Genomic DNA, 13716 nt, shown 5'->3' with positions numbered 1-13716 from the left:
CAGAACTAAAGAGGACCATTTCCGAACAGCAGCTGGAACCGCTGGGCTTGGTGGGGGCCAGGGAAAAGGAGCGTTGCTGGGACTAGCGGCGGCGGCGGCAGCGGCGGGGATTGACCGGTTTTTCTGGAGCCCATCTCCCTGGCAATTGCCTAGCTGAGGACAGCGGAGGGCGGAGCCACCGATGTGGAAAATGCAGGGTCGGACTCCTGACTTGCTTGCGGAGAGAGAGCTCCAGTGAACTGTCCTAGATGACAGCTGTGTGCCTGCCACAACCTCCGCCAAGCAAAAGCAGCTTTCACCCGGACCCTGAGCGGAAAGCTCAGAAGGAAACTAGTTCGCTGTCCTCGCCAGCGCGCTGCTATCAAAAGCACAGTAGTAAACCAGGCGTTCATCAACGGCTCATGAACCAACCCCCGCCAAGCTCCACTCGACGTGAAGACCCTACTCAGGCCTCCCCTCCTTTCTCGACACCCCATCACCTACCAAATCATCAGTTCTCTTTCATCCCAACGTTCGAGGCCCACGATGCTACCACTTTGTCTTGTATCCTTTGTACTCTTGTGCAAATCTGTCCCTGTGGCTCACTACACACCCAAAGGCACAGAGTTATGCAAGTGAGTCTGTATGCCAAATTCCCGTGGATTTTTTTTTTTTAGATTTATTTATTATGTATACAGTGTTCTGCCTGCATGTACACCTGCAGGGCCAGAAGAGGGCGTCGGATCTCATGATAGATGGTTATGAGCCACCATGTGGTTGCTGGGAATTGAACTCAGGACCTCTGGATGAGCAGCCAGTGCCCTTAACCTCTGACCCATCTCTCCAGCCCCTTCCCGTGGATTTTTAACATGTTTTTGCAAGCAGCCCCTGCCTTCAGTGAAGAGTTCCTGGAGAGAAGCCCATTTCACAGGTGACAGCCCCCTCAGCTCCTCACACGGAGCCACGCAGAGAAACTCCTGATGGCTGAAGTCGTCACCTGGACAAGCAGGAGGTAGCAGTCTGTCTTTCTGACTTCTTTGAGAAATAACCATCTTAGCCAGGTTTGGTAGAACACAGGTGTAATTCCTGCATTTGTGAGGCAGACCGATCAGTAGTTCAAGGTCATCTTTGACTACATAGTGAGTTCCAGGCCAACTTGAGCTACCTGAGATCCTGTCTAAATGTTTCTCCCTTAGAGACAGGGTTTCTCTTCGTGTAGCCCTGGCTGTCCTAGAACTCTCTCTGTAGACTAGGCTGGCCTCGAACTCATAAAGTTCTGCCTGCCTCTGCCTCACAAATGCTAGGATTAAAGGCATGCGTCACCACTACCCAGCTGGCTAAATAAAATATCTTTTAAAAAAGAATTTTAAATTGTAATTATGTGTGAGATGTGTGATGTGTGTGCACACACGTGTGCAGGAGCCTGCAGAGACTGGAAGGCAGCATCAAATCCCCTGCATTGGCGGTTTGGAGCCACCTCTGGGAGAGCAGCTTTCTATCAGTGAGCCATCTCTCCAGCCCCTACACAACCATCTAGATTAGCTAGTCCTTCCAGCAACCCTATGCGGATCCCACCAAGGTCTGCCTGGGCAAACCCAGTCAGCAGCTTGCCTACATCCAGCCGCTCCCGTGCCCCAGGCCTCAAGCTAAGTCCAGCTCTCCAGGTCCACTGAACACGCCGGGGTCTCTGAGGCCTCTCTGATGCAGGTGTTCTCACAGTCGACAGGTGTCAGAGCTGAACGCTCTCTTAGCATCTGAGCCACAGCGGGGCCAAAGGCTGGAGACTGGGGTTTAAAAAGGGAGCAAATGACAGGCCGCAGTGGTGGCACACTCCTTTAATCCCAGCACTCAGGAGGCAGAAGCAGGCGGATTGCTGTGAGTTCAAGGCCAGCCTGGTCTACAAATCGAGTCCAGGACAGCCAGGACTACACAGAGAAACCCTGTCTCAAAAAAAGCAAAAACAGTGCCGGGCGTGGTGGTGCATGCCTTTAACCCCAGCACTCGGGAGGCAGAGGCAGGTGGATCACTGTGAGTTCAAGCCCAGCCTGGTCTACAAAGCGAGTCCAGGACAGCCAAGGCTACACAGAGAAACCCTGTTTCGAAAAACAAAAAAACAAACAAAAGAACAAAGGGAGCAAATGGGAATGGATGCTACAGAGGTTAAAAAGCAGAACTCTTGCTCAAAGACAAACAGGGGGAAGGAACAGCACATTATAAATGGCGTAGACATGGAGGCTGAGGAGCAACGGTGCTGTCAGCTGCTGTGCAATGCATGAGAAGAGAAAGTGGTCCATGGCAAGTGAGGCACTCTGTTCCTGGCAGGCCCTAGTGGCTGAAAGTAGGTAACCACAAAACAGCCGGGCATCTGATAGACAGGAAACATGCAGTGGGAGTGTCCAAGTCGCCCGGCTCCCGGTTCCCAAAGTAGGAGCCAAAGGAGAGAGGCCAGGGCTCAGCGAGGGCCACGTGCCCTTGGGACCCCCTCCCCCAGCTTCACAGTTTCAGAAGTGACAGGCTGTCTTCCAGCTGGGAAACCTGAACTCAGAAGCCTTCGCTTACTTACAGACTTATGGCCCCAAATCTGGGCTGGGCAGTCCACACCTACAGTCCTAGTACCTACAAGGTGGAAGCAAGGAGCGCCGGTTCCATAGCTAGTTCCGTGCCACCCTAGCCTACGTGAAACCAGGTCTCAAACAACAACAACAACAACAAAACAAACAAACCAAAAGGGTGAGATGGCAAGGTGGCTCAGCAGGTGAAGATGCCTATTGGCAACCAAGCGTGACAAACCGAGTGCCACACCTGGGATGCACATGGTAGACAGCCACCAATTCTACAAATTGTCCTCTGACCTCAACAGGTGTGCTGTGACATATGTGTGCCCCACACATACACGTGTGTAGATACCAACAAAAACAGATTAAATTTTTTTTAAAAAAGGTTCAATTGTGCCGGGTTGTGGTGGCGCTCGCCTTTAATCCCAGCCCTCGGGAGACGGAGGCAGGCATATCTCCGTGAGTTCGAGGCCAGCCTGGCTTACAAAGTGAGTCCAGGACAGCCAGGGCTGTTACACAGAGAAACCCTGTCTCGAAAAACAGAGACAAAAAGGTCCACTTGTTCTGGAATAGGCCTCTGACAAAAGGGACCCTGACACAAGTCAAGGCTAGGGAAGAGAGGCTCTCCAGGTCAAAAGTTGTAACTCACGGTTACCTGAAAGGAGGGTGCCTGGGGGAACCAACAGTTGCCAGATGACCCGGGGCAGAGCCACAGGCCACAGCTTGAATTCCAAGGCCTGTATTCTGCGGCTGGAGTGCCCGCCTGCCCTGCTAGCCCTGCCTCCTTCCATGTTACCATGCCCCACCTGGTGCCGGTGCTTGAAGCTCCCCGCCTGCCCTCACCCGGGGTCACCCATGGGTAGGACCCGTCGTCTTTCGAGGGCCCTAGCATGAGCGGATGGACCTGTCCCAGCCTCCCTGGGTGTTCTCACTATTCTCTCTCATGCATCTTAAGTGGGAGCAGGTGTGGGTGCGGTGAGTGACCCCGCTGCCGCCGCCCCCAGCATGAGCATAGCCAGGGCCTTGGGCCCAGTGGTGTGGATCTTCTCGTGCCGGTGAAGGTTGGAGCGGCGGCTGAAGCTCTTGCCGCAGAGCGGGCAGGAGTAGGGCCGCACGCCGCGGTGGGTGCGCTGGTGGGCGGTGAGGTGCGAGCTGTGGCTGAAGCTCTTGCCACAGTCGAGGCAGTGATAGGGCTTCTCGCCCGTGTGTGTGCGATTATGCGCAATGAGGTTGGAGCGCTGGCTGAAGCACTTGCCGCACTCCGGGCACGGGTAGGGCTTGACGCCGGTGTGGGTGCGCTGGTGCGTGACCAGGGCGGAGCTCTGCGTGAAGCACTTGCCGCAGATGGGGCACTTGTGCGGCTTGGCGCCGGTGTGCGTGCCCTGGTGCGTGACTAGGTCCGAGCGGCGGGTGAAGCGCTTGGCGCAGCGGTCGCACACGTAGGGCTTCTCCCCGGTGTGGATGCGCTGGTGCTGGATCAGCGTGGAATGGTGGCTGAAGCTCTTCCAGCACGAGGGGCAGGTGTAGGGCTTCTCGCCCGTGTGGATGATCTGATGCTGGATGAGGTGCGAGCTGCGGCCGAAGCGCTTGCCGCAGTCCGTGCAGGTGTAAGGTTTCTCACCCGTGTGCGTGCGCCGGTGTGTCACCAGGTGCGAGTGCCAACTGAAGCCCTTGCCGCACTGTTCGCACTTGTACGTCCTCTTGCCTGAGTCGCCGTCGGGTACCAGACCCTCCTCGCCACTTTCCAGGGCATCCTTCTCCTCCTCACTGGGTTTTTCTGGGCCGCTGGCCTCTGGGGTCTTGAGAGGATGTGAGTCGGGCCAGGTTGGTTGTCTAGCTTGCCCCGTGTCTCTGGCTAGCTTTGCACTCGGGCTGCTAGACACTTGCTGACCACATTGCAGGTCTTGCCCCGGGGTCCACCTAGCCCTGGTCCTTGAGGGTTTCGTATCTTCTAGGGTTGCCACAGCGAGGGTTGGTACCATTTCCACAGCTCCTGTAAAAAGACAGGCTGCCAGCTGGAGACAAAATTTCCGGAGAGCAGGCGGGAAGGGAAAGTAGGGCTAAGAAACCAGGAGCTAGATTCTGGGAGGCAAGAGAAAGCAAGGGGAAACCAGGGGAACCCCCTAGGCAATAACCCCCTAGGTTCTGGAGACCCCCCTGCATGCACACCCACAGTTGTGGGTCCCAAACCTTAGCATTTGCTGAGGCCCTCACCTGAACCAAGGCCTCTCCTCTCCTCAGATCCTGTTGGCCTGCTGGAGCTTGCCGCCTCACCCTTGCCCTGAACTTGAGAGACCCAGAAAGGTCCGCTGAAGGGGAACCCTGTCCGGAGAAAGAACCTGTACTTCTGGGACGGCCCAGCAGTAGAATCACCCCCAAGCCCACTCCACCCACCATCCCCCACCTCCACCCTCACCTGACTCTGTGAGGCAAAGGGGGGACCCCTTTGCCCTAGAATCCTAAGGCAAAACAAAAGGCACTCACAAATTCCCTTTAGAGCCAGGCATGGAGGCCAGCACCTGGGAGGCTGCAGGAGGAGGCTGAGCCTAGGCTACACAGGGAGACCATTTCAATAGCTCATTAGTAAGCAGAATGTAAAAACATTCAGGCTTGGTGGCAATTTGTGGAATTCCTGCACTTAGGAGGTAGAGGAAGGAAGATCAGGAACTCAAGGTTATCCTCAGCTATATAATGAGTTCAAGGTTAGCCTAGGCTACATGAGGCCCTGCCTCAAAAAAAAAAAAAAATTAACAAATCGATAAAAAGGCCGGTGTGGTGGCGCACGCCTTTAATCCCAGCACTCGGGAGGCAGAGGCAGGTGGATAACTGTGAGTTTGAGGCCAGCCTGGTCTACAAAGCGAGTCCAGGACAGCTAAGGCTACGCAGAGAAACCCTGTCTTGAAAAACCAAAAATTAAACAAACGGATAAATATTTTTACTCTTTAGAAGGGCTGGAGTGTGGCTTGTGGGTGGAGTAATGTGTGGGAAGCCCTGAGGCCCATCCTTGGCAGAGTAAAGTAAAATGAGCCTATCTTCTCCCGGTGCTTGGCTGCCCTTCCTCCTGTTGCCCTCAGCGAACAACAGAACTCTAGAGGGAGGAGCACAGCCTGCTCAGCTCAGCAGGACCCCATTCCTGATCACTGACAAGCAGTGGGCCCTGCAGTAAGAACCAGGAGACACCCTAGTCCTGCACTTCTGTTGGGGGGTGGGGGTGGGGGATTCGGGCATGGTGGCAAGAGGCCAAGCTTCAGAGGCTGTGGCACTGACAACCAAAGGACCGATGGGCCATGTCCCCGAGGACTTTGGTGTAGTCAATAGGAGCAGGTGGCTGTGACTCTCATGCTTCGAGGGAAGAAAGAACCCTGCTAGGTCTCTGGGAGGCACGGGCCCATTTCAGTGCTAAATGCCCTCTAATCTCCAGGGTGTGCTTGGAATTGTTGGTCCAGGCCCTGGGAGATGCTAACAATGGCTGGCAAGCAAGTCTGAGGCAACTACGGGAGTGACTAGGGTGACTGATGTGGCCAGGATGGGACTCAGGACCACCATCGTAGTCGTCAGCAGAAATTGGAGACCACGGGGCTGGAAAGATAGTTCAGTCGTGTGCCTGGCAGCTCAGCAGGGGCGAGGGTCTGAGTGCCATCCTTAGCAGCCATAGCCACGGTGGCAAGTGCTTGCAGTCCCAAGGATGGGTATGTGGACACTGCAGCTCCACGGCTAGCAAGCCTAGACAACTGGATGAACTCCAGACCAATGAAAGACCCTGTCTCAAAAAACAAAACAAAACAGCAAAACAACCCGGTCCTGTTGGCGCACGCCTTTAATCCCAGCGTTTGGGAAGCAGGGGCAGGCGCATCACTGTGAGTTCTAGGCAAGTTTGGTCTACTAAGTTCCAGGACAGCTGGGGTTACATAGGAATCCTATCTGGGGTGAGGGAGAGTGAGGTGACGGGAGGACAGACACCGACAAACAAAAGTGAACAGTACTAAAGGCGCAACATTCAAAGCTGACCTCTGGTGTGCTCTCTCTCTCTCTCTCTCTCTCTCTCTCTCTCTCTCTCTCTCTCTCTCTCTCACACACACACACACACACACACACACACACACACACACACACAGGGATTCCACCTTAACTAACAAATTCAAAGTAGTGCCGGGCGTGGTGGCGCACGCCTTTAATCCCAGCACTCGGGAGGCAGAGGCAGGCGGATCGCTGTGAGTTCGAGGCCAGCCTGGTCTACAAAGCAAGTCTAGGATAGCCAAGGCTACACAGAGAAACCTTGTCTCAAAAAAACAAAAAACAAAAACAAAAAAACAAAGTAGTAAGGAATAGAATGGATGGATGACAATGAAGAGCTGAGGACATCATCAAATTCTGCCAAATCAGTTTGAAACCGAGAAGTCAAAAGCCTGGACTTCGATGCAAGTCCCCACCCCCAGCCAGGAGAAAGCGTGCCCTGTAGGTCCACGGAAGCAGCTGCAATGCCTCTAGCTTAAGGATCTGACCAGTAGCTGACGACACATTCCAAACCAACCCAGCGCACTGCTGCAGCCACTAACCTGCTAACAATGTTGTGTCTGCATGTACACCTGCTACCACGTGGGTGCTGGGAATTGAACTCAGGCCTCTGGAAGAGCAGCCCATGCTCTTAACATCTGAGCCATCTCTCCAGCCCTGCTGCTTCTTATTTATTTATTATTTATTTATTTTGGTTTCTCGAGACAGGGTTTCTCTGTGTAGCAGCTCTGGCTGTCCTAGAACTCACTCTGTAAACCAGGCTGGCCTCTGCCTCCCAAGTGCTGGGATTAAACGCGTGTGCGACCACCAGCGCTGCACCTTTTTAAAAATAACCTTTGAGACAAGGTCTCACCACCCAGCCCTGAGAGGCCTGGACTCCATGTGCAAACATCAGTACTCTTGGCTTACTGCTGGGACTACAGGGGAGAGCCACCGCACCCAACACTCTGGCTGTCCCAAGTCTAAGCTGGGCTGAGCAAACAAAGCTTAAAATCAATCCTCCTCCTATCCTGTTCCTACAACTCAACAGGCACCTGGCTTGGGTCACTGCCCTAGAACAGATGCAGACATTTCCACCTGCGTGGAAGCTTCCGTCCTCATAAAGGAGAGGGGAGGGGAGAAGGAGGGAAGGTGTGGGTACAGAGGCAATGCCAGGGCAGCCTTCAACCCTCTGGAGGCCACAGAAAGCCTCTGCAGATGAGCCCTTACCCAAAGCCAGCCCATTTTTGTCCTGTAGGACATCCCTGTAGAAATTTTGCTGTGTGTGGTCCAGCCTTCCCCACTCCTCCCTGGAGAGATACAGAGCCACATCCTCAAAGGTCACCGGCATCTGAGACAACATGAAAACAACACTATTCAGGGTCTGCTATGAACGTTATTAAAAAAAAAAAAAAAAAAGACAATTCCAAGGCACGCAAAGAAGACCAGGCCTTCAAAGTGCTGCCTCCAATGGCCCCATCACTTGGATTCAGAGGTTGGAGAAAAGAGCCACTCAAGGATGGACTTCGGTGGGATGTGATGGTCTGGAGCAAGGTGACATTTTAGGGTACATGGGCAAGCTCAGGCCCTCATGTAGCCCATCTCTCAAAGGATGATTCAGTGCCAGAGCAGTCTCTGAGCCCTCTGCTTCTCCACCAGTTGTACCAGGGCTAATGCCCCACGCCTGGACAAGGGCTCTCTGGGCCCCAGCAACACTTTAGGGAGACACAGACAGTGGGTTCTGACTCCACACCAGAAGGGAAACAGCCTTCTGGAGTCACATGCTGGGCAATTGCAGAAAAGATTGAGTACTGTGAGGGCCAGGAGGGGTCCTGCCTCTGTCCCCGGGGCAGGCTGGAGAGACACTCACTCACCTGGGACCAGGCAGTGAGCAGTGCGGCCGCCATCTGTCGTTCTCTGGTCTTTCCCCCTCGGGAAAGTACAGGAATCCAGGATGAGGGGAGAGCTGCAGGAAGACAGAGCTCGTCAGAGTAACCAGCATCCTGTCAGGCCATGATGCTCCCCCGCGACCTCAAACCTCACCCCACATCCAACCCCAGAGGCAGATCACCCACTCTAAGGCTGCCAGGAGGGAGATGGACATCTGGGGCCTCTCCCTCCCTTTGGTAAAACCCTCAACTCTTCTGAGAGTGCATTTCTCCTACCTCCACCAGGCAGGAGCAGGGCTTTGTCCTTACAGCCAGGTCTTGGGGAAGTCCAGCTCTGTGTTCCCGGAGCCCTGTCCTCCTGGGATGCCCCCTCAGGGTGTGGTTCTTCCATCTCCGCCTTAACATGCGTTGACTCCTGAGAGGCTCCCGAGGCCACGGTTTCCTCCTTCCCAGAGAGCTCGTCTCCACAGTGCTGCCCATCACTCAGGACCTGGGAATCACAGTCCCTGTCAGCGTTGGGCTGGAAGCCCAGCAGTGGAATGCACATCGTAAAGCGTTGGCCTCTCTCTCTATCCAGGCCTCACGCCAGCAAGGACAGGCCATAGGAGATGGAAAATGTCAACCCTGAACCACAGTGCCAGAGGACAAGGCACCCTGAAAATAGCTGTTTCCTTCCCACTCAAGCCTCATACAGCACACGGCACTGTAGACTATCTTTTTTTAATATGTGAGAAAACTAAATTGCCTGGGTTAAATAGCACCCCACCCCCAAATCCTTGTCAGCCACGGATGTAACTTCATCTGATGTCAGGTGTAGTGGCACAACCTGTAATCCCAGCATTTGGAAAGTGGGAGCAGGAGGAGCAGGAATTCAAGGTCACCCTCGGCTGCATAAACATTCTGACCACATGACACCCTGTCTAGAACCAAAACAGAACAAATAAAGAATATGACCTTACGCCAGGCGTGGTAGCAGATGCCTTTAATCCCAGCACTCGGGAGGCAGAGGCAGGTGGATCGCTGTGAGTTTGAGGCCAGCCTGGTCTACAAAGGGAGTCCAGGACAGCCAAGGCTACACAGAGAAACTGTGTCTCAAAAAACAAAACAAAACAAAAAAGACCTTATTTGGAGAAAGGGTCTTTTACAGAGATAATTAAGTTAGCAATCTTGAAATTAAATCATTAGAGCCAGGCAATAGTGGCATACACCTTAAACTCTCAGCACTCAAGCAGATTTCTGTGAGTTCAAGGCCCAGCCTGGTCTACAGAGCTAGTTCTAGGACAGCTAAGGCTACGTACAAAAACCCTGTCTCGGGCCGGGCGTGGTGGCGCATGCCTTTAATCCCAGCACTTGGGAGGCAGAGGCAGGCGGATCGCTGTGAGTTCGAGGCCAGCCTGGTCTACAAAGTGAGTCCAGGACAGCCAAGGCTACACAGAGAGACTCTGTCTCAAAAAACAAAAACAAAAACAAAACCCTGTCTCAAAAACAAACATGGGGGCTGGAGAGACGGCTCAGAGGTTAAGAGCACCTGCTGCTCTTCCAAAGGTCCTGTTCCCAGCAACCACACAGTGGCTGACAGTGGCTCACAGCCATCTATAATGAGAGCTGGTGCCCTCTTCTGGTGTGCAGGTGTACATGCAGGTACAACAGTGTATACATAATAAATAAATATATTAAAATATCTAAAAACGAACACATACACAGAGAAAAGAAACTCAGCCATTGGAGGTTTAAGGTAGGGCCTATACCTAGTGATTTAGACATTAATAAGACTTGAAGGTACAGCCAGGTCTGCTGATGCCAACCTGGACCTACCATAGCTACTAAAAGAGTTCAAGACCACAGGAAAAACTCAGCAAATCTATTTCAAAATAAAAAGCCAAAAGAGGACTTGAGACATAACTCGAGAGCATTAGAGCAGTAACAGAGTGCTTGCTCGGGGTCCTAGATCTGACCCCCAGCAAGGTCCAAAGAAAACAAACAAAATAAAGACATGGAGGCTGGAAAATGGCTTAGCAGTTAAGAGCACTTACTACTGTTGCCGGAGACCTAGGTTAGGTTCCCAGCATCCATGTTGAAAAGCTCGGAAGGACCTGGAGCTCCAGCTCCCAGGAAATGTAAATGCTCTCTGTGGACCACAAGCATCTGCACTCACATCCAACGCCCCCAAACACACACGCATATACATAGAAATAAAAACAAGTAAAAGAGAAGAGGAGGAGGAGGAGAAGGCACAGAGAACAGAGATGGAGGCTCTGGGACTGGCCAGCCATGGAAAGGCTCCCTTCCTGCAAGTCTTCCAAGGGAGCAGGGCCTTCTAGGGCTTTGAGAAAACACACCTAGCTGGTCTTAAGCCTCTTGGCAGTGGGAACTTACCGGACAGCCACGGGAAGCCAACACATCAGGGCTGGAAGATAAAAGAAGGGCCCACATCACGGAGCCCTAAAGCCTCACCGGCACTGGAGGATCCTGGTAAGTTCCTACCTGTACCACGACATAAGCAGCCGGCCTTCTGCTGGGAGCTTGCATATTTTGCTTCCGCCCCCCACCTCCACCCCCTACCCCGTGTGGGGGACCTTAGGGGTCTAGACTCCGCTGCCCTATCCCCTGCACTTCTGGCGGCATAAAACAGGATGAGCTAGTGGTTGAATGAGAGACAGTTGCCTGCTCCAGAAGAAGGTTCTAGATAAACAAAGAGCAATGCAAGTAACTACTGTTACTCCACCAGTGTGCCGCTGACAGGCTGATATCGGCAGAGAGCACAGACACACAAGGAGACTCCTCAGGTGTCAGAGAGAGGGGCGCCGGACACTGGTAACAATTCTTTGAGCTTCTGCATCATAAAATGGCAGCACTGGCGCTGGTGTATTTTTATTATTTATATTTATAACCACCAGCAAAACTAGGTGGGAGGATCCAAATTCCTCTGACCTAGTAGTCATGGGTGTTCTCGGTTCCTGTACCACAGTCACCACCGTTTACAGCCTGGCAAGCTGCTTAAAGACGACTCACACACACATTATTGCCTTCAAGTGAGACAAGTGGGAAAAGACACAAGTGTACACACAGCACAAGCAGTTCCCACAGACCAGGGCAGGTCACACACCAGGCTTGAGGCTACGTCAGAGTCCTCTAGCTCCAAGCCGAGAGAGCCTGAACCCCCAAAGGTGGCAATCACAAACGGGGGGGGGGGGTGAGGCGCGCGCGCGTGCGCACACATATGCGCACACCCACACACACCACACCAAGGCAGGCAGCTGCTATAGGCAGAACTCGGGACCCAGAGAGGTAAGCCGTGGAGGAGGCGTGGTCCAGGAGGAAGGGTGTGGGGTGCAGAAGACTTCAAAAAGTTACACAGTAAGGACCAGTTGGAAGCTATTTCCCACCCGCTCCTCTCCCACAGCCTTGCCCAGTGCTCTCGTCTAGAAGCCCCATTCCCACACTGTCTCCCACTCTTTTTTCCAGACATCCGGTTTTGAAACACCACCCCCCTGCTCCAGTTCATGGCATCCCTCCTACCGAGCATCTCAAGATACCTCATGGGTTTTCCCCTTGCTCTCCGTAGCTGGGATGCTTTTTCTGTCTGCAGACATCTTCTATTTCAGAGCTAAGAAGAACAGTAAATGGTCCTGTCCCTTGCTAGGCAAGCCACTTCTAGGTTTTAGACCAGGACCTGGAAAAGAGGAAAGAGGTCAACGTGTCCGGAACACCTCCGAAGTGACCCGCATTCCCCATGCCTGACCACAGCGCAAATGAAGCCTGCCAAACTCTACGGAACCCCGTGCATGAACGACATTTTCTGATTTCTTGGAAAGGAATGGTATTGTCCCCTTGGTCGCTGAAGCAAGAGCCCCAAATCTCAGTAAAGCCAGCTCAAGGAAAGTGAGGGCTCAACGAGAATCGGGGTTTCTTGTCAGGAGGCGCTAAAGTTCTGCAGAGAGCCTGCAAAAGAGGCGCCGGCAGAGCGGTGATGCCTGCTGTGTGTCCCCGCCGGACACAGAGCTTCGCCTGAAGTCCACAATTCAGATGCCCGCTCTCAGCCGTGTTCTCAGAGCTGCAGCTTCCCACCTGCCTGTGCTCATCCTGGTCATGGTCCGGGTGGGGCACGTCCTCGCTTTCCCAATCCTGGGTCCAGCCCCCTCATTCTCTCTTGCCAACCTGAAGCCTTCCACCTTTGACCCTGTCCCCTTCTGCAAGCCGGCTGCACAAGCCGATTTCCAGGTGCCTTCCCAAGCATCCCCTTCTCACCGAGGTGGAAGCAAAAGAAGCACCGGGGGGTGGGGTGGGAGGTGGAGCCGCCCTCCCCGGGGGGGTGAAACGAGTCTCTGCAGCCAGAACAGAACGGGCAGGAAAAAGCCTGGTGGAGGCTGGGATTAGGGACAACAGGAAGTCCCTTCCAGATCCCATTCCCCACTCGGTTGCAGCTTTACAGGGTTCCCGGCTTCGAGGGTTCCGGTTCTGGGGTCCCTAGCCGCGGCTGCACCTGCTTTTGGCTTGGGAGGTAGGGTCAACTGCACAATGCTGCCTCTCAAGGATTATTCTACCCAGCAGTATCTATGAAGACTGAAACAGAAAAACAGAAGATGCGCTGGGCGTTGTGGTGCATGCCTTTCATGCCGGTACTCTGGTGGCAGAGGCAGGTGGATCTCTGAGTTTGAGGCCAGCCTAGTTTACAGAGTGAGTTCCAGGACAGCCAGGACTACAGAGAGAAACCCTATCTCGAAAACAAAAAAGGCAAATAAAAAAGATACATTCTTTTTTTTTTTTTCCGAGACAGGGTTTCTCTGTGTAGCCTTGGCTGTTCTGGACCCGCTTTGTAGACCAGGCTGGCCTCGAACTCACAGCGATCCGCTTGCCTCTGCCTCCCGAGTGCTGGGATTATAGGCATGCGCCACCACGCCCGGCTTTTTTTTTTTTTTTTTTTTACAGACTTGAGTATTTGATGACTCAAAGGCATTGCAGTCATCCTTAAAGGAGTGGTGCTGCACTGAGCTAAGTGGAAGAGGCGGGGCCATTCTCTCCAGCACACCACACGTCAGACCGTACACTCTCTTTGGAGTCCCTGGGTTCATTTACAGCTCTTAGGTTAAGAGACCCTCTGGGTCCTCCAAGACTGCAACAGAGTTCTCCATCCTTGAGGGCACTTAGGAAATAAGATGCCCTACATCTCTGCAAGATGGAGGAGAAATTGGGTTTTTCAAGAGTCATTCAGGTTCATCAATAGCGGGGCATAGACTGGCCCAGGGCGGATCTGAGAGGAGTAGGGAGAGTTAGGGAATGAGGATGATTAAGCTACACTG

At 53.4% G+C, this 13716-nt stretch overlaps 1 protein-coding gene across 5 annotated transcripts; it reads right to left on the bottom strand.

Moving 5' to 3' along the window:
- Nucleotides 1-625: 625 nt before the first annotated feature.
- ZNF205 (zinc finger protein 205) lies at nucleotides 626-12746 on the bottom strand. 5 transcript variants are annotated; one of them, XM_084762464.1, is made up of 7 exons: nucleotides 12665-12743; nucleotides 11953-12089; nucleotides 8693-8906; nucleotides 8402-8493; nucleotides 7758-7878; nucleotides 4749-4856; nucleotides 626-4527 (listed from the first exon to the last, which is right to left on the bottom strand). In XM_084762464.1, the coding sequence occupies exons 2-7, from the start codon at nucleotides 12007-12009 to the stop codon at nucleotides 3485-3487; spliced, it is 1635 nt and encodes a 544-aa protein (XP_084618590.1). In that variant the 5' UTR covers nucleotides 12010-12089; nucleotides 12665-12743; the 3' UTR covers nucleotides 626-3484. The 5 variants fall into 5 exon arrangements, with proteins under 5 accessions (XP_084618590.1, XP_084618592.1, XP_084618591.1 ...); XM_084762466.1 differs by lacking the exon at nucleotides 12665-12743 and adding an exon at nucleotides 12489-12637; XM_084762465.1 differs by lacking the exon at nucleotides 12665-12743 and adding an exon at nucleotides 12485-12636.
- Nucleotides 12747-13716: the final 970 nt, after the last annotated feature.

Source organism: Acomys minous, assembly GCF_964271855.1.
Source record: "Acomys minous genome assembly, chromosome: 16".
Classification (NCBI taxonomy): Eukaryota; Metazoa; Chordata; class Mammalia; order Rodentia; family Muridae; genus Acomys; species Acomys minous.
The sequence above is the reverse complement of the archived record's forward strand: the minus strand, read 5'-3'. Positions and strand labels throughout refer to the sequence as shown.